The sequence below is a fragment of the Dermacentor silvarum genome, chromosome 10, assembly GCF_013339745.2.
Source record: "Dermacentor silvarum isolate Dsil-2018 chromosome 10, BIME_Dsil_1.4, whole genome shotgun sequence".
NCBI classification, from domain to species: Eukaryota; Metazoa; Arthropoda; class Arachnida; order Ixodida; family Ixodidae; genus Dermacentor; species Dermacentor silvarum.
Genome location: NC_051163.1, coordinates 103066062 through 103087113, shown reverse-complemented (window position 1 = coordinate 103087113; position 21052 = coordinate 103066062). Strand labels below are relative to the sequence as shown.

General features: G+C 47.8%; 1 protein-coding gene across 1 annotated transcript in view; it reads left to right on the top strand.

The window, feature by feature from the left end:
* The first annotated feature begins 15188 nt into the window (after positions 1-15188).
* LOC119466396 (twinfilin-like) overlaps positions 15189-21052 on the top strand; it is a 49827-nt gene continuing 43963 nt past the window's right edge. Inside the window, exons 1-2 of the mRNA XM_037726908.2 lie at positions 15189-15270; positions 19319-19486. Coding sequence (XP_037582836.2) covers positions 15189-15270; positions 19319-19486 — 250 coding nt within the window. The remainder of the gene's footprint in view (positions 15271-19318; positions 19487-21052) is intronic.

Here is a 21052-nt window from a genome sequence, read left to right as displayed (position 1 = left end):
AAAAACGTTGGAATCGCTATGGTGACTAAACCGACGATGTCTTCCTGAGCAGGTTGGGGATGAGGATGGGGCGGAGTCGCTGCGAGCAGCACTCTTATCGTGGCACCACTCGCGAGAGTAGAGTAGGAGGAGTGTCAGACTGCTTAAATTCTTTTGGCACATAGTAAAGGGAATGAGCCACATTCCTAGACAGCGCTACTTTCAGAATCAGCACACTTGTTTAGACTGCACAATTTCCGGAATCGGCCCACGGAATAGGCTAGTAGCACAATATCAGATAACGAAAAAAGAAGGTTAGGGTTAACTGACAAAGAGAATACCTTTCCTTTTCTTCAAAATAAGCATAGTGCAATGAGTGCGTGATTACATTGAATAGGAGTTTTCCCAGAAACATTGCAACAGACAATAGTAAGTCACGGTGCGCAAAACGAGAAGCAGGATGACCTTTCATATAGGATGTCAGAGGGAGCACGTGTGAGGAGAGAGAAGCAAGCGAGTACACCAGCGGAGCAATGAGCCTAGAAGTTCCAGATTAAAACAGGACAAGGAGTTGGAGGCGTAAAGTTATTAGCGGAGCTCGAAGAAAGTCGCTGAAGCCATGCAGCATCCATTGGTCTATCGCTTTTAATCAGTGCAAGATTTCAAGCAAGGTGACAGAAGTGTGCATTCTACAACCGTATGCTATGGTGTCATTATGGTGGAACATCGTTCAACCCGCCGCTGCAAAGTGAAAAGAGCTTGCGTTTTTTGGGGCATTAGAATGCCGCACTCGTTATAGAATGTGTCCCACATAACTTCAGCCTAGACGTTAAAAAATCTTGTACAATAAGCGGTCATCAGACTTGTTCGATAGTAGTCCTCCTTCGCCACCAAGGCAGGTTTCGTAATTACATGAGGAAAATAATATATGGATTTTAGTTGTTCTCATTTTGAATACGTTTCTTCTATCGAAAATATATTGCTCACCTAGATTATCCCATGGATGATGTCGTTTTCTGCGCTCGAAGTGCATGTGAGTGCAATGCAAATGCAAGTGCATGTGAGTACGCACCTGTGCATTGCAACACCCCAAAAGTGATTTCCAGGGACTAACTATGATCACTGCATGACACGGTACCCATCTGACCTTTGCGCAGGAAGCCATAGTCGCTCGGACAATGTAGCTCGCGATGAGCAGGAACGAACACTAACATGGAAGCTACACGAGCGACTGTCATACGTCCACAAACGACTGCGGCTAGCAACCAAATAACTACTCACGGTGAACGATGTTCACATCGGCGTACGCGAACTTCTCGTCACTGCACCGAAATTTCAGTATACGTGATTGGTGCCTTTCATGTCTGCTCGCGCAGTCACGAACATGCCAAATTAGCGTGATCCGTGCTTTCTGGATCCTCCGCCGCTGATAGGTCCAGCAACTTTGCTACTCCGATCACTCCAGTCACAAAGCGAAGAAATCGCTCAGTTGGCGGTTAATTAATTTGGTTAGCTTTGCGCTAAAGCGACCTCGTCGGACTCGCGTGACCGTCGGTGTGAATACTGCATAACATGGCCCGCTTACCACTCCAGGTGATAGCATACCGGTTCCAAATTTTCCGTACTTTATAACCTCCTGGGTTGAAAATTTCCTAAATCGCAGTATTTCACCTGTGTTTACGTAAACCAATTATTACTCGACAGTGTCAGCATCAGCAAGTTATTGCCTTCAATAAGGTGGTTGTATCTAGCTCTAAGCCAATATAGCTGCTTTCAGCTACATCAGGGATCTCATGTGGGTAGCGTTTTTGTTACGGCTGAGAATATCGCATGCATTTATTCGCTATCTGTACCACGTTCTCTAAGACTCTCTTTTTCGTTAAAATATGTATTTGACCCGAATTTACACAATTTCTCTCGAATTGTTGCATATTGTCATACCTTTTTGTTTGCACAGGACCAGGTTTTTCTAGGGTCTATGTGCTTCGCTATAGAATCTAAAGAAAGTTCATTATAGCTCGCCGCCAACGTGCTTACAATCAGGGCCTGAATTCACAACAGCTTCTTACGCTGGAATTTTGCATGAGAAAGAATTTTAGCCAATCCGGATGACAGACATACCATAACCGAAGGCGGCCAGCCAATGGCAAAGCGAACTTACGAAAGAAAGACTTTGTGAATCTGGCCCCTGATGTGTGGACTCACTTCTCTAGAACCAAGTGTGCGAGTTATTTGCATTAGTGCCATTGAAAAAAGGGACCAGCTCTTATTATTTCGATGTGGGTATAAATTTTGATAATGTCGGTTAACACAGTTGAACCGTTTGTGCTTTTATCTTCTGGCGAAACATGTACAGCGGATTTATTCCTTTTTAACCTAGTTTTGAGATTGGAAGAAGAGCTAAAGCACAAAAACGACATTGGCTATGGCAGGCATGTTTTTTGTAACATCCTCCTTTCGAAACATGAAAGAGATTTAGCTGAAAGCGCCGGCAGTACATGTGCCTTATATACTGCGAGACCCTGAATAAAATTCACTTGACTGCGCATCTGTTCTGTTCATTCGCTCATCCCATTGCCTGCATTGTTCGCCATGTTGGACATTGCGTAGTGCTCATGCCACAAAAGTTCTTTATCATCCTTGTCTGTGGCTCTTGGCTTGCATCGCAGGTCACTGCATCCTTTAATTTCCACTTCTTCCAAACACTTGCGAGCATTTCACGAGCCAGATGTAGCCAAACAAAAAAGTTTTATAGAACCCCCACAGTACCGAACCACTGGCGAGCAGGAAAGCTATAAAAAAAAAGTATTTGCTCATCGTCACGGAACGGCATACAGATGCCACAGGTCAAGCTTTGTTCGGCAATATTGGTTCCGAATCTAGTTGATCCAAGACCCCCTTTAATGGCACCATGCTTTGCACTCAAAGGGACCCCAAACAAGCTTGAACCATATGCAGTTGATAGGTGTTTCTCTTATACTCTGTTTATCACCTTTCTCAATATGTGCACGCCCCTCTCACACCTTCCCCTGCGAGCACCGGCCTTGCCTTCGCAGGACGTTTGCAAGGGACGGGAGTGTGGGTGAGAGATGTACATCACAACCTGCTGTTTCCTTTAGTTTTGGTCCATGTTGAGCCAACACTCCCAACTATGGCAGTCACTTGTGCGAGTGAGCTCCTGCAGAGTTTTTAAAGCAGAGGGGCTCTGCAGTAGACATCAAAAGGGAGGGGGGGGGGGGGCGAGTTCTTCGATGCTGTTGCCAGAGAGAAGGTGTGCAGGTGGTGACCGAAGTTTCTCAATCTTGTTCAGGGCCCCTTTACACCTCGGTCACATGTGGCACTTTCAATCGCAATCGAGCCCCACCGGAATGGAATTTCTCGATCTCGATTGGCTATCTTCCACATTTAGCACAAAATCCCGATCTTGATTGTGAAGCTCAAACGCGATCGGCCTTGATCACCATAGAAAGTGGCAATGTGACACCGGTATAAGACAGGCAATAAGCAAGGGTTTTCTGAAAAGGCTGCTGCCAGTGACCAGGTAGAAGAATTCAATAGGTACTTGTGGGAAATCTGTTCGCAATACATTCTGTGCAGGCAACCCCGTGACTGGCTTGGGCAGGATGGCCCTATACTTGGCCATTGAGCGTTCATCACCAAGGAGGACAGAGCTGATCAGTGAGTACAAAACGTAGCTGTAAGGTAGTTGATAAGGCTAGATAAATAGGCTGCACTTGTTGCTCTCTGACATCATAGGTATTGAAACGCATCATGCTGTTTTCATTTAATCATAGAACATTTTAGAAATTTAGTTCTGCAGTTTTGTGAAGAAATCTATGGAGGTCCTTGCTGGTTTGTTTTTAATTTTGGTTACCAGCTTATGTTTGAGTGAAATTTTGGTCACGAGAGTTGTTTTGCCACATGTATGGCATTTGGCGTGTAGTCTGCTGCACTTATTGCACCATTTCATGATGCACTGTGCCATAACCCTGGACTGTGGCATGGAACGGGCATGGTGCGACTGGTGGTGCAGGGAATCTCTGCACCTGCTGGCAACGTGATGCGGCTGGCATGCACAATGTCTAGCAGCACTTGGCACAGTCGTATTTGCCAACACTACTGACATTTCCTAACACCACAGGCATTTCCAAAGTATGTATGCAAGCTTTCTGAACCCCTTGATATTTTTTCACGGATCAAGTTTTCCCCAGCAGGTAAAAACTAATTATGGGCACTATGAAACGGTCCCGTATTTACCTGAATATAAGTGCATTCTTTTTCAGAAAATGGGGCAGGAGATTACCTGCGCGTTACGATCGGATACAAAACCGAAACCACGTTCGTAGCTTTGGCAACAGCCTGTCATCGGAGCCGTCAGACGCCGCGTCATCACCATCAAAAAAAAAAGGAACAGAACATGTTTTCGTGATGGTTACTGTAGGTTCATTTTTTGCTCGACTACTATCTAGGGCAGTCTTCTCAGTGAATCACATTCGGAGATATATCACATCTGTGAGATGTCACACGACTTGGCATCGGATGCGTCATCGTATATGGCTGACAGCAGTTCTGCACAGTGCCAGGGATGTTACCAGCCCCTTACTTCAACAAGTGTGATGCAGAGTCACATAAAATCTCGCGATAGTGACAGTGGTATCTGTCAAATAAATCGCTCGAGAACACTGCCGCTGTGTGCTAGGTATCTGTGGCAAATGAAGCCCGATTGACGACGACAATGCACCGCTTTCATTGTGAAATCTCATTCTTATAAAAAAAATGTTTGCCTTTTCTGAAAGTACATTCTACTTGTCTTATTGTGTCTGATCGTGGCCGTGGGGGGGGGGGGGGGGGGGGGGCGCATGCTACATTTTTTCTTTATAAGTTCGGCAGGTTACAATCAGGCGCACCTTTATTTTGTTAGCCTGAATCGAACGCCACCCGCAAATATTGAGTGGACATTCGATTCGGGGCATGTTAGTATTGGTTAAAAACGGTGTGTTTTCCATTGTGTGCTAGGTTTGATTGTCCACGCTCTAATAACATTAATGGCACAGCGCCGTCGATTTGTTCTAAAAAACTACACTCTAATGCGAACACTGGACAAGAGAGCAGCAGGCAGCGTTCGCAGCGTGTCTCAACCAGAGCAGCTCAGACAATCTCGAGCTCGCGCTTCCCGGATGACGCGATGTGGCTGCAGCGCCGCGCATTCCTCTTCACCACAATCGCCCCCACCGGGAAAGGACCCATCCTGGTGACTCATGAGGAACATAGAATCATTGGGTCGTAATACGGCTGCAGGCGTTGTAGGTGGATGGTTTCACGACCACGACAGCGTTGGTCCGTAGGTGGCGTGACAGGCTCGACAATATAGTTCACAGGCGATGTCTGCGCTACAACACAGTAGGGTCCTTCATATTTGGAGACAAGCTTGAATGAGAAGCCAGCAGGAACGGCAGGAGCACAAAGCCTCACAAGGGAGTTCGGAAGAAAGTGACAATGCGGGTGATGATTGCCGCGTCAAGATTTTTGTTGCCATTGGTCAATGGCTGTAAAGGAACGGGCGAGCTGACGGAATTCCTCTGCATGGCGGGCAGCTTCAGAGATGGGCGTACATTCGGATGAGTTGGGTTTGTACGGAAGAATGGCGTCGACGGTAGTCGAAGGTTCGCGGCCATACAAGAGGAAAAATGGTTAGAAGTTTGTGGTCGCCTGTGCTGCAGTGTTGTAGGCCAACGTGATGAATGGCAGAATGAGGTCCTAATCACTGTGATCAGAGGCGACGTATTTGGAGAGCATGTCGCCAAGGGTGCGGTTAAATCTTTGCGTGAGACCATTAGTTTGAGGATGGTCGGCGTTGGTGGTGCGATGAACGATGCGACATTCAGCAAGGAGCGCGTTTACGACTTCGGATAGGAACACATGTCCTCTATCGCTCAAAAGTTCCCGAGGTGCAACGCGACGGAGAATGTTTTTCAGGAGGAAGGCGGCTATATCACGAGCGGTGGCAGCAGGCAGAGCGGCTGTTTCTGCGTATCGCGTCACATGGTCGATGGCGAGGACTATCCAGCGGTTTCCGGAAGCCGTGCCCGGAAAGGGTCCATACAGCTTAATGCGAATGCAATAGAAGGGCCTGGCAGGACACGGAATTGGCTGGAGTGGACGAGAGACATGCTGAGCATGTGGGGTCTCACATGTGCTCTTGGGACAAAGGAACGACAACAGAGTAGTGCAAACAAACACAAGGGCATTTATTGCACCTTTCATATACTAATACAGGCTAGCCGAATTACTACCAATAGAACATTCACATGGGCGCGCGACAAATCAAGGAAGTCCGACTCACCGCCACCCGATAGCGAGCGAATATGTTCGCCCCATGCTGCGACACCATCGCCTAGTCGTTCACGTTTGAAGCTAAACATTTCGACAGAATTACCTGTCTGGTTGGGAAAATTGATTTCCCAAATTGATCTTTTCAAGAAACCCAAATCCTTCAAACAGAGACAAACTGGCGAAAGAGGCTACTACTCGAGTCTTGGCACATTCAGAACACGGCGGGTAATATAAACCGCGTGAAGGGCATTCTTCCTTCTTTTTATGTTCATGGCCTTGCAGACGCGACGAAGGGAAGAAAGGACCCCCCGCTCTAGGTCAGCAGCACCAAAACAACTCGCCCCCCCCCCCCCCCCCCCCGTCAACGCATTCCCGCGACTAAAGGGCGCCCAGCACCGGTCATCCCAGCCGACCAGCGACGCCGAAGCCCCCCCCCCCCCCCCACCCCACCCCACCACCTTTTTTGTCTGTCTAGAACAGGTGCCCGGCCAAGTGTCTCCGCACCTTACGCTCTCTCCCCCCTGCCTCTCCTTTGGTACGAAGGACCTTTTAAAAGCGGCACACCGCCACCTCCGAAGAATACCCCCTGAAGAAGGAGCCGAATTGGTTCCGAAACGTCGGGCTAGTAAATTTCCTTATTTGGTTGGCGTCAATCTCTAAGTCTAGTCGTTCACGTGTACGGTCACGCGAACGGTGGCGCGTTCGAACGATCCGTGTTCGTCCATATCGGTGCCCCGCTCCGAGCCACGCGAGAAGTCTCGCGAAGCGTGGATCAGCGCACGCGCGGAACGTCGGCGTCGCTCACCGATCCCATCCCAAAGAGAGAGCGTCCTCGTCCTTTCTCTCCAAAGTCACCCCGCCGTGTTCGGCGGCGTTGGCATCGCGACACTCGCGCCATCTCCCGCAATGCGCCGCAACCACCACGACCGCCGCCGGGCTTAGACGTTTTCACGAGGGCGCTCCCGACGGTCTGGCGTGAAACGGAACATGAAAAATATGTGACGGCTAAAGGTAGCAGAAATGCAGCTGTGATGAAAAATAGGCACTGTGGAATTATAATAGGTACGAAGTGGTGAGAGGGATTTGGAAAGGGGTGATGGTCCCTAGTTTGACTTTCGGCAATGCGGTCCTGTGCATGAGATCAGAGGTTCGAGCAAGGTTGGAAGTTAAGCAGCGAGGGGTAGGTAGACTGGCTCTGGGAGCACACGGAAATACACCAAATCAGGGGGTACAGGGTGACATGGGATGGACGTCATTCGAGTGCAGGGAAGCCAGCAGCAAGATAGAATTTGAGGAGCGATTGAGAGAGATGGCAGAGAAGCGGTGGGCAAGGAGAGTTTTCAGTTATTTGTACATGAGGAATGTTGATACAAAATGGAGGAAGCTGACCAGAAAACTGTCAATCAAATATTTGGACTGCAGGAGGGGTGCAAACCAGGAAACAGCGGTTAAGAAAAAGGTTAAGGAAACAGAGGGGTCTGTGGAAAACAGGGATGCAGACGAAATCAGCACTGGGCACATACCGAACTTTCAAGCAAGAAATTGCCAAAGAAAATATCTACGATAATTCTAGGGGAAGCTCTTTGTTGTTTGAAGCCAGGACGGGAGTATTGCGGACTAAGATGTACCGAGTCAAGTACCAAGGTATAGACACGTTGTGCTGTGCGTGTGGAGAAGAAGAGGAAACGGCTGAACACCTTATACTCTTAGCGATGTTACATTGCATGTTATTTGCCCAATAGTTTCATAGCGCATCCTCTCTCCAGAGGATGCCGCTGCGATAGTAGTTTTGTATAGCACGCGTCTCCAGGCCCTTGCATTTCAAAGGGCCTGAAGAGGCAGTAGTGCTTTTTGAAAGACTTATCAGTGATAAATTCTCATTTATCATCATTATCTTGCAATTTGTTCTTTCGTTTCATAGTGCACCTCATTAGCCATTGCCATAATTTTATTACATATATATTTTACGCAATTTACAGCGATTGTTTTTAGGCCCTTTTACAGCCACGACACATCTACCTTTCGCAATTCATTGCTCCATTGTCAACTTATTAACACAGGCCTGGCGCTCTTTGGCCATACCTGGCCCTTGCGCCATTAAACAACATACATCATCATTTTCTGTAAGGGGCTTAACCCTACAGTGCAAGGCAACGGGGCTGATTTTTTCAAAGCATTGGGGTTTAGGGACAGTGAAGGCAAAATAGACTTTAAGCGGGTAGAAATAACCAAACAGAGGTTATCTGATTGGTGGATAAAATTAAGGCAGGGGTGAAATTTCACCCACCACAAAGTACAAATTATGTTAATAGCCATGGCTAGGTGGCGTATGCCACCGCCCGATTTAAAGGGTTCAGCCTCATCCATCCATCCATCGTGGAGAGTATGTGTCAGTGTTGCCTGTTCGGTCTGGACTGTGAGCTTGCCTTGCGCTTGCATTGCGAAGTGGTAGCTTTCCTTCGATGTTTCCGTTTATTTTTGTCACGAATGACTTACGCTCGTAAATAATGGCATATATACTCATCAAAAGGCTACAGGCCAGCACTGTGCAGTTCATGGGTGCACAAACAACCAGCGGAAAATAACGATTTTGGGGACTAAGTGTGTCCACAACACAGCACTCCGCGAGACCACTGCCGCGATGTGGTATGTTCACGCTTCGCCGGTTTCTTGCATCACCTGAGGACTTGGCATTTCAGTCTATTGTGAACCAATGCACACATCAGTAAAATAACGCATCTTGGTAAACTCTTTTCGGCACATTTCCCAACAGGTTGCGAGAATTGTCAGCTCTTCGATGCAATATTTTCTCGTATGTAGTGGCAGAGGCTACATTTGTTATTCTTTCAAACACGACTTCATTCCAGTGCCTAATACGGGGGTCACGCGGCGCACTTTTGATCATGATCGAGCCCGATATGGGTCGAATTTCGTGGTCGCGATTGGCTTCTTTGCTCAATCTGCGGAAGGGAGCCAATCGCGGTCGAACATTCCGATCCAGATCGGTCTCGATCGCTATCAATAGTGTCCGTGTGACACCGGTATAAGACAAATTGGAGCACTCTGCGAGAGAACTAATCGGTAAATACACTTCGCAACGATCTGGAAAAATCGTGTCCTATGGGAGATGTATGCAGACCCTGTGTCCACCAAAACATTGTCTCTGCGTTCACACGCACACTGCGCAGCCCTGCCCAGTGTGGTGCTGCATCAAGCTCACCCATCTTTGATCGTTGTCTTTGTGCTTGGGCAGCAAGAGAATGCAAAAACGAACGTGTAAACCTCATCAGCGCGGCCTAGCGCCAGTGTTAGAGTTCGGGAACCGTAATGCGCTAACTGTGCGTAGCGTAGAAACGCGCCAAATGAGCCCGCGCAAGTAAGAACGTAAAAAAACGGTATTCGCATGGGTACGCGGACAATAGCATCATGCTTGCAAGAATAACAGTAACGAAAAAATTAATTTGCACAGTCTATCAAGTGAAATACTTACGTGCGTGCAGAGACTGCTTCGCTGACCACTAAGCGCTTTTCACTCACGGTCAGTAGTGGTTTACAGTCATATGCATATGTATTTATTTGACAATTGTTAAGACTCGACATTACTTTATTATGAACATAGCACAGTGAGACGGTGTAAGGGAAACAAGAGAAAGAGCAGAGATGGCCCTAACGCTGCAATATTATTGGCTTATTTCGCTTCAGAGATAGCGCACACGAACAATTCTTGCCGTACGCGATATCCTCAATACAAACTTCGCGCACGATCTACGTTAAGGTTCACCGTGAGCGAAGCTTGTTCCAAATTCAGACATTCGAAAGAAAAGCCATTCCATGTAAACAAACGTAAAAAATAGGTAAACAAATATATCTTTATAACAAGTCCTGTTAAAATCCATATTGGGATTGACAGTATGTATAAATAAATAAATACTAAAAATAAAAATCTAGCACCTGGGCTGTATCAGTCGCGCTGGCATCTGTGATCACTGCCGCGCGTCGGTTCGCTGGTACCGCGCTGCTCGATCACCACGCTTTATGCTTTGAGATTTGGTTATAAGCGCCCTGCACCGCACCAGATCCAATAAATTTTGCATGATTGAGCTGTTCAGTTGCGTCGGAAGCGTATGGAGTAACCACCGCATATCTACCAACCACTGACACGCGTCGTCGGGCCGCCGGTGCCTGGTTCTATAAGCATTGCCCGACAGCTACGTACGCGCCTGCTTTCGCTAAATGAGGCAACCCTCAATCGCGAAACGTAATGGTGATCAGATTCAATCGACGATACGGTCACATGTGGCCAGCAATAACAATGAAATATACCGCTGATTAGTACGCCAGGTCTCGACGAAGCAGACGCGGCTGCCGCCGCTACCGACGAAGAAACCACATCCACTGGCTGGGCTTGCTGTTGCCATGGCACACTACACTGAGCGCTCACGCGAGCACGTGAAACATGCAACAAGTCAAGCGGCACAAGACAAGCGAAGCGGAAGAAAACAATCGAAATAATGCGCGGCGAAGATCACACAACCGAAGTGCGGCCGGCCTGCTCTCGCAAGGCGCACAGTCCAAAATGGCGGCGACGCTAGACGTCGCTCGTGTCGGTCAATGGCGCTGCTCAAACGTCGGTTTGTGAAAAGGTCTATAGAGGCTAGAAGGGTTCTCCTAGTGTCGGGAGCGGGCGCTCTTTCCCAAAGCGCAGGAGAAATCAGTTTGGATGCTTGGCGGCGTAGTTCGAAGAGGGCGCTGCGCTCCGGTGGCGGGTCACTGGCATGGAGCCTAAGAAACGCAGACCAATGCGCAGGCACAAGTCGTCGACAGCTTTGCGTAGCACGTGCGGCGACGGAGTTTACCGTGTGCCTGCCTTTCTTTACGTTGACAACGTAGTGCGATGACCTGATGCGCTGCAACGTGCTGAACTTCTGTAACTATGCTTTCAAAAAAAAAAAAAGAGAGAGAGAGAGGACATGTTTTGTTCCCCTTTGTAGGGGCAGTTACAAGTCATCTACAGAAAAGGTGTCATTGTTCCGCGCTCCATCCGACCCTGTGCGCGTGAGGAAATGGGCTAGGAGCATCAAGAGAGTGAGGGCTTAGTAAAACGCTTAGTGAAAGTGCTTAGTGAAACCTGTCTAGTGTGCTCTCGCCACTTCGACGAGCGATTCGTTCAAAGAACGTTCAAGCACGTAATCAATGGCCAGACTGTTGAGCTCGACCGCGAACGTCCGACGCTTTCTCAAGACGCCATTCCTACAATTTTTCCGGATGCACCATCTTATTTCACGAAGCAACAGCCGAAAAGAGAGCAAAAAGAAACCTGGACAACAGCGATACCCCGCCAGCGAAGCGTAGAGCTCCGAATAACGACCCAGCTGAAGCCGTCGAAACACTCGCCTGCACTGTTCTTTACAAAAGAAAAGAACATGGAACGAAACACACAAAAAGAAAAGCAGAAGCTCTTGAAAGTGAGGCGATTGCCAGTAGAACGACACTGGCTCTCGAAAATGCTCTTGCTTTCGTACATATATTCCTTCGTGGTACAATAAAAAAACTTCTAACATATACATTTTCAAAGCGCTCATCATACAGTGTTTTTGTAGGCCATAGTGTGCAATTTTGTAAAGCTGCATAAATGCAATAAAGTATGTGCACGAGACGACAAGATTGCATTCAATTTCCTCTCCTCACATTTGTGGGCTGTTCGGTGCCGCTTCTCCTGTAAGACTCCGTTTTATTGCGGCTGCTTGCGTATAGCTTTCATCACTCTGGTTAAAACGGCAGCGCAGCAGGGACGAAGAAGACAAGATACACATCACAAGCGCACCGTCTTGTTTCTGTATCTCTTAAATCTCAGTTGCGCTGCCCTATGAGGTATGGGCCCACTCGCCCAAATCAAAGATTTATTTCATCATTCGTCACGGTAAGCACGCGCGATAATTTTGGAAGGTTGTCGAGACCTCAGATTATTGCATGCCTGTTTTCTGAACGAGCGTTCCCTTGCGAAGAGTAGCGACGTGCGGAAAGCACCGGTCACTTGGGAGTGCCCGCTGGCAGCTGCAGAGCGCGCCGGAGCTCGCAAGCGCAACCCGCCAGCGAGCGCCGGCGCCATCTGTCGGAGCATAGCAGAGTATTTCACCTCGGCTCGCGCCTTCACGATACTAGGAGAACCCTTCTAGCCTCTATAGCCACGCGGAGAAGCCGGAGTATAGGAGACGTGCGGGGAAAACAACATCAGGGGACGCGTGGGAGTCGCGCGTCCCCACAAGCAGGAACCTTGCAGCGTTGGCACTGAGGGCACGACCGAATGTACTTGCACACAAAGGTGTACATGCCACGCCAATAAAACCTGGAGCGAAGCCGGGTGTACGTCTTAGTGCTGGAGACACCCGCATGTGCACACGGCAGGTCAGTTTGAAAGGTAGAACATGTTTCACCACGAAGATGTCGAGGTATGACGAGAAACCACTTGCGGACGTATTTGGAGAGCATGTCGCCAAGGGTGCGGTTAATCTTTCCGTCAGACCATTAGTTTCCGGCGATAGAGAAGTCCATCCCGTATATCGAAGTGAAAAGCTTGACCGCGCAAAGCTCGAGAAGGTGGAGGAACAGTCGATGCGGGTTTGAAAGGAAGCGGATAAGAGCACTAATCCAGGCATCGAGGCGTCGGTGTGGCGGTGGCCAGACCTGTAGACAAGGCGCACGTCGAAATCTTGCAACCGCAAAGCCCAGCGAGCTAGTGGACCTTCAACGTGGACAGCCGACAAAGTACATGGTGGTCTGTAATTACGTCAAAGGGGTGGCCATAGAGGTAGGGTCGAAATTTACCAAGTGCCCAGAGATTATGACCAAACATTCTTTCTCCGTAACGCAATAATTCTTCTCTTCTTTGGTGAGGTTGCGGCTTGCGTATGCAACGACGTACTCGTCGAATCCAGATTTGCGCTGCGCGAGCACAGCGCGGCGCCCAACACCGCTGGCGTCGGTGTGTACTTCGGTCGGAGCAGTCGGGTCGAAGTGACGCAGTATAGGTGGCGATGTTAATAAACGAAGCAACTCTTGGAAGGCATCGTCACAAGCAGGGGACCAAGCGTAATCGTTCAAGTCGCTCCGTAGAAGCTGATTCAAGTGAGCGGCGATGGACGCAAAATTCCGAATGTAGCGGCGAAAGTAAGAACAGAGGCCAACGAAGCTGCGAAGTTCTCTTACAGGGGAAGGTTTGGGATAATCAGCAACTGCACGGAGCTTGGCGGCGTCAGGAAGAATACCGTGTTTAGATACTACATGGCCAAGAATGGTGAGCTGACTTGCGCCAAAGTGGGATTTCTTGATGTTGATCTGAAGGCCGGCGGTAGTTAGGCACTCTAACACTGCCTCCAGCCTACAGAGATGGGTGGGAAAATCGGGCGAAAAAATAACCACACCATCTAAGGAGCACAGGCACGTTTTCCACTTGAGACCACGCAAAATGTTGTCCATCATACGCTGAAATGTTGCTGGGGCGTTGCAAAGCCCGAAAGGCATGACACGAAATTCATATAGGCCATCTGGTGTTACAAAGGCCGTTGTAGGTTGGTCTTCGGGTGCCATGGCGACTTGCCAATAGCCGCTACGTAAGTCGATAGAAGAGAAGTCCACGCCTTGGAGACAGTCAAAGGCGTCGTCAATTCTCGAAAGAGGGTAAACATCTTTATGAGTTAAGACAACGGTAACCGACACAGAACCGAATCGATCCGCCCTTCTTAACAAGAACAACGGGAGATGCCCAGGGGCTATCCTAAGGCTGGATGACGCCGCGCTTGAGCATGTCAGCTACTTGGTCGTCGATGACACGGCGCTCTGTCGTGGATACACGATATGGTCTTTGTCGCAGTGGCGCACTGGTACCCGTGTTGATGCGATGACAAACAGCTGACATGCGGCCCAAGGGAACATGCTGGCAGTCGAAAGACGAACGGAACTAGTCGAGAAGGCGTTGAAGCTGGGCTCGTTCGGAAACCGTCGATGTGTCGGCGATGGAGCTGTGTAGAACATCTGACGAAGTCTGGTCCTGCGCGGGGTAACAGGTCACTACGGCGACCTCATGAGTGGCTATGGAACCAGTTGGCATGTCAATGATGACAGCAGGGTCGACACACCGGACGCGGCCAACGCACTCCCTACGAAGCAAAGTGAGAGGACAGGACAATTGGTTGGAGTCGAGCAGTCTGCTGACGCCAGCATTAACGTCCGAAAGGGCGGAAGGCAGCGGGGAACATTTGCGACGAGTGAAAATGGCGGATCGCGTAAGAACTTCGCTGCCAAAGTGTCATGCAACAATGTTGCATGACACTGTGGCAAGTGTAAAAGTGTGCGGTGGAATTGTAACGTCTTCGGCAACAAAAACTTTATCTTCAGGTTCACGAGCGTCAAGGAGCGGGGCGTCGTACAGCGTTTGAAATTCCGTCCGTTTCAGCACTAGAACAGTTGATGACGGCCTTATTAGCGGAAAGTAAGTTCCCGCCCAAAATAAGACCATGGAAACAAGAACACAGCCCCAAAATTCGATGATGTAGAGGAGGCCGTTGATCACAACATCAGCAGTACACGCAGCTGCAGGCGTGATGCCGTCTGCGCTGGCAGCATGAAGGGATACGTTTGACAGTGGCGTCGTAACTTTCCTGAGCAAACGGAAAAGTTTGGCACTAATAACAAGTGTCAACGAGGGCGATTGTAGCGACGCCGTCCACATATACATCAATAACATTAGTCGGAGAAGGGAGAGGCCTTGGTGTGTTCTTGGGTGACGCAGTTCTCGCCTCTGGAACTGCGCCGATTAGTTTCCCGTTCCGGTGTAGAAGGACGACGGCGCATAGGCGAAAGCGAGCGACGTCGGGGCGATGGCGAACGGCGGTCAACAAGAGGGTGGTGGTCCAAGTAAGAAGACATCTGGTCAGGGTTCTGAGACGCGGAGGACGACGGGTAAGGTAAAACGTATGGTTCGGTGTCGAAGCTACGGCGGTAGGATGTTGGGCGGTGACGGCAAAATCGTGCAATCTGGCCAGGTAGACCACACGCAAAACATATTGGCCGGTTGTCAGGAGTGCGCCATTCTCCACTGCTGTGTGGGTACCGCAGCTGAACGAAGTGATTAGCTGGAAGCAGTGGCACGCCTGATAAAACTGGCGCAAAGGTCTGAGGTGGTGGCCGTGCGAGAACCTCGGCATAGCTGAGAGGTGCAGTCACCTCGAGAAAAGCAATGGGAGTCGGCACCAGCAGAGTTTCGCGGGCAGAAGGGAGAGCTGCGCAAACTTGCTCTTGGATGACCTGGCGAAGGTGGCCGGTAAAGGTGAGGGTGGTGACGTGGCTGAGGACAGCAGCGAAAGCTGACGAGCGACCTCAGCACGGACGGCAAAGCAGGGAGTCCATGTCAGGAGCCGCGGCCACGCTCGCGAGGCTGTCATCGGACACAGGTGGGCGCCGTGTGAGAAGACCCTGCCTGCAGAACTCGTCGAAACTCTGGCAAAGCTCAATTACCTGAGAAACAGTGTCAGGGCTTTTTGACAGCAGCATATGAAAGGCATCGTCGGAAATGCCCTTCATGATGTGTATATTATAGAGCATCAAATGGAATATGCATGATGTGTATCATTTTCGTGTCATACTGTTATGCTTTTTTTACTGAATTATGCAATTCACTTTCGTCTCCTATGTTATTCTTTACTGAAGTCACAGGAAATTTATTCTACAGATTCTTAATCATCTGTATTTAACTACTGTTTAATGCGCATATTTCTTTTGTATTCCGGGATACTTATCCGGATTAATTTGATTTAAGCTACATGTCATACATCATGTGATCTGTATACTGCTTATGTGACATTTAATTTGATATGAACATGTGTGAAGTATTTCGTATTGTCATTTGTACCGCTGACGCTGAGTGTCAACAGGAGCGGGAGCCCTTTGTCAGGCCTTTGTAGCCTTTTGCTCCTGCTCCTTGTTTCTGTAATGGAAGCAAAAATAAACTTCAAACTTCAAACGTACCTTGTCCACCTCCGCCATCGTCGGGGTGACGCGCCGGCTGAGGTCGACGATGTCCTCTATGTAGCTGGTGAACGTTTCACCAGTTTGCTGAGATCAGCTGTAGAGGCGTTGTTCCGCGCGAAGCTTGCGCACGCCAGGGCGGCCGAAAACGTCTGAGATGCTGGTTTTGAAGCGAGCCCACGTGAGATCACCTTCTTGGTTTCTAAACCACAGCTCGGCGACGCCCGATAGATAGAGCATCGCGTTGTTGAGCTTGAGAGTGTCCTCCCATTTGTTAGCGCGGCTGGCGCGTTCATACGATTCCAGCCAATATTCAACGTCTTTCTTATCGGTGCCACTGAAGATGTCAGGATCCCACTGTCGCTGGTCACGGGCACATAAAATGGCTGGAGTAATCGGAGGGTATATCGGGCTGCGGCCGTCAGGCATGACGGACGGCAGAGTTCGGGTGCGTAATTACAGGTTGGGGGGAAACCGCAACACCTCCACCAGAATCTAATGCGAACACAGGACAAGAGAGCAGCAGGCAGCGTTCGCAGCGTGTCTCAACCAGAGCAGCTCAGGCAATCTCGAGCTCGCGCTTCCCGGATGACTGGCAATGTGGCTGCAGCGCCAGGCATTCCTCTTCACTACAATACACTAAAATAATGAACTGAAAGCTAACATTGCATCGGAAAAGTGATCATAGGCACCGGCCTTACTGAGCAATTAGTTCAGGCAGACGTAAAGCGTGCTCCTTGGCACTTTTAAAAAACACGCACAGTATGTGGCACCGAAACTGTTTGAATATTTCCTGCACTGGTGTCATGATTCACACTTCAATGCATTCCAGGCTTTATGAAATGAAGGTGCAAACTAATCGTAATGTACTGGTATTGGCATAAATTTTTACGCAAGCAATTTTGACATTCCAATGCGGTGTTCAGTTAGCGGGTTCACCTGCATTTGTAGCACTAGCTTAATTCATACTTTGACACATACACTTGGTACTAAACAGTGGCTTCATTCTGACTCCAAAAGGTGGACTTCGGACTACTCCATTTTTAGAAATTGAGTACAGAACGATTACACTTTGCACTTTTATTTATTACGCGTAACAGGCAGACTGATCAGTTATTTTCGGGCCATATTAAAGTTTACGCTGATGATTACATGAATGCACCATGCTTGTGAATTTTTTTATTAAAGACTAGTATCCAAACAAAGCAGCTACAATCGCAGGTAATTTTTTACTTCATATGTTTACTACCTTCAGAAAAAAAAGTTGTCCCTGAAACAGCGATTATTGTACAACAAAGCATATTCGTTAGCAATTGATTGGACAGGCAATTAGAAACAGCAGCTGAGTGGCTTGGCAGCAGTAGCCTGCTGCTGGGTACGACACAGTGGGTTCAATACCTGGCCATGGTATTGAATAGCATTCAATGGGGTTGGAATACAGAAATGTTCATGTGAGCAGCAGGCACTCAATGAAGAATCCTGTGTGGTCAGAATAATCTGGAGTCCTCCACTATGACCTTTTTCATGAACATTATATCTCACGGTAAACATCTCTTTAAACACCTCTCATGTTAAAGGCTAACTCCAACAAAATATTTTTTGGCTAATTTGGTTATAAGAGAGTAGTATATCCTATTGAAACAATCTTGGCAAAGCAGTAGAGCTGGTTTAGCCAATTTTTTAAACGGCCTTTAAATAGCATTTTAGGAGGTGACGCAGGCACCCGGTGGTTAGTGGTTGTGATGTAAATGCGAGCACGTCGCCTCTGATATTTTCTGTACATCGTGGACACTGCCCGATCTCAGAGATAATGCGCAGGTTTTACGTCACTTCCGGCAAGCACTAATAGTGGCGTACCGTTTCTCTTTTTTTCCAACGTCCGGGACATCTATTTCTGCTAGGTTTTTGCGATGCATTCAGTTGCATTTCAAATGCAAAATTTTGCACGAAGGCTGTTCCGTGTCTCCACTATCTGAAGCTGTACTACTTCATTTCATACATAGCAGGCATTGCTACGGGAAACTATGCGAGTAGCGCATTCATAGAAGTCTCGTTCCGTGCATTACGCATTGCAGATATTTTTAATCTGCGGCACTTTCTCAAGAATGCCACCAGTATGCAACACAGTACGTTTTGGTCACTGGTTGCATAAACGTGACTCCGCTCTCTTGGTTATAAATAAGTTCAGATCTGCGACGCCTGCCACGTAATAATTACTTGTGGCATAACATTTTGTGGCATAAATGTATGGAATTTAATGTTGCATCAAGTTACATGACGCTTACTTGTGTCTTTTCTAAAGCAAAGCTTTTTTTTACCTACCATCCCATGGATTGGCCTGGGTCGGTTGGTTGATCTGCTGGTCGCTGGTCAGGCTCTCGCCGAGCAGAGCCAGGATTTGAACGTCGGCCCACCAGCACAGCAGCCTGGTGCTTTTCACTATAATGCCACAAACGAATGTGTACTTCTCTCGTGCCAACACTGACCAGCTCTTTCAAGTGGTGGCCATGTGTTGATTATGATGATTATTTGCATGCTATGGGTACATACTCAAAACAGGCCTCGAGCGGACAGTCTTGTTCTAATTTCGCGTGTATTCGCCGGCTTCAAACACACTTTTACGTAGCACGGATTAGCATCAGGAACCTGTATCGGGAGTTTCTCATGTTGCTCTACAATTTTCTAATTGACACTTTTCATCTAATTATAATAATTGAGAAGTTGATTATTTAGACTAATTATCTGATTAGATCTGAGTATCTGAGCACAATATCAGTATCTCCAGGCGAAAGCAAACAACAAGCTACCTGGCACTTGCATATTTTTAAAGTTTGACCCAAGTAACGTGAAACACCTTGTAGGCTTTTGGTGCTGTCCAAAATTTCTCTGCACTTGGTACATGACCCTGCTACGGCTGCGATGCAGAAGCCAAGTGGCACTTGCACTCTTTGCAGTTTTGTCAGCGAGGTCTCACTGTGTACAGAGGTTGCCGAAATCACCAACTTGGCTATGAAGCTGCACTCGGAGATGCAGCTACACTACCCCCATCTGGCTGAAGATGTCGCTCATCTCAAGAAGCTGAGTGAGGACCTCAGTGGATTGCAGCAAGGAGAAACTGCAGCAGCTCTGCCCAACCAGATGATTCAGATTGGTGAGACATGTGCATTTTGCCGTTTGTAGGAAGAGCCCAGCACTGTGGGTCCTATTTTCTAACAATCCATTTAATTTTTTTAACATTTGCACTTTGTCATTGGCTCTTATGCTGTTATTCTCATTGCAATCGCTTAGGTTGCATGACGCGTGTGAAGTAAAAAATGGAAAAAAGTAAATAGAATGTTACAAAATGTCGGCCCGGCTTGTTCATCCCTTCAGTCCTGTTCTGTGCTTTAGGACATGCAGAGCACATAGAAAGACACCCGTACAACATGAGATGTAAACGATGCACTGATTTATTTTGCATATTGCTGGGCATATTTATGAGTGTGATAACGATGTACTCAAACAGGTGAAAAAATTTTTTATGGAAATGAGCTAACGGACCTTGTATCTTGGCTTGTGTCCATCTAGTGTTTGTGCCCGGTGTATCTTAAAACACGGCAGAAAACGATAAGCAATTTTTTCCCCGATGCGAAGACTCCGTGCACAAAGCCTTTTGTGTAAGGCACGTAATGGCCTCACATCGACAATGAATCCATGCAAACAGGCAATGCGCATGCTCGAGTTGATGTAAAACAAAATGTGCTTGATTGAGCTGGCATGGTTCATTGCATCCTTATTTTCTGGCATTTACCTGTGCCACCCTTTCCTTTCTCGTATGGCAGAAGTGGCTGAACCTTATTAGAGAAAAGGAAAGCCATCTGCTTGTGCAATACCACTCATAAAAGTATGCCGCACCATCTTTTCACCACAACGATGAGACTGCGATTTCTCATGGAAATAGTGGAGTTGAATGTACAAATATGCTCATCTTATGGCTTGCCATATTCTTGACTTTGCTTGCAAATCATATTGCAGACAGTAATGTAGTGAAAAACATAACACGAGCATGAATTGAGGATCGTTAATGGCTGTGTGATGGGACCATGTCATTGAGTGTTTTCCATCAACACTTGGTGTTGTTACAGTTAGTTTCACAGGGCGAAGCTGGGCACAAAGCAACCTTTATAACACTCGTGCTGTTGTAAGTATTGATATGTTGGATTTTTAGTGGTTGCCAGTGTTCACAAAGGGGCAGTGGGAATGGTGGAAGTGGTGGAGGTGGCTTCTTCGGCAGCTCAAACGGGAAGCTTTCAGCCTTGTGCAAAACAAAACCAAAGCTTCTTATTAACTTTTTAGATATTGAGATGAGTATTTATTTCTCATGGAAGTGTTGATCATTTCACAGTTATATAATACAGTATATTTTGTCTCGACAAAATCGTAGTGAAAAGTGTGATAAGCTGTTGTGCTATCTCGAGTTTTTATTTCCCTGCTTCAGTCTGGAATATGTTTCTGCAAACACATTCACAGAGCATTCTCTGCACCGCAATTTGATGCCCGCTATGTGGAGGGCGTTGGAATTGATGCTTAGGAAGAGTGACTAAATAACTGTTTATTGGTTCGCTTATCCCAAACACAGTAATCCAAGGATCCACATGAAGCTGCTGGATGTGGGATTCATTGGCGTGCAAATAAGGCATCTTCAGGCGCAATTTCCCGAGCAACGGATTCTCACATA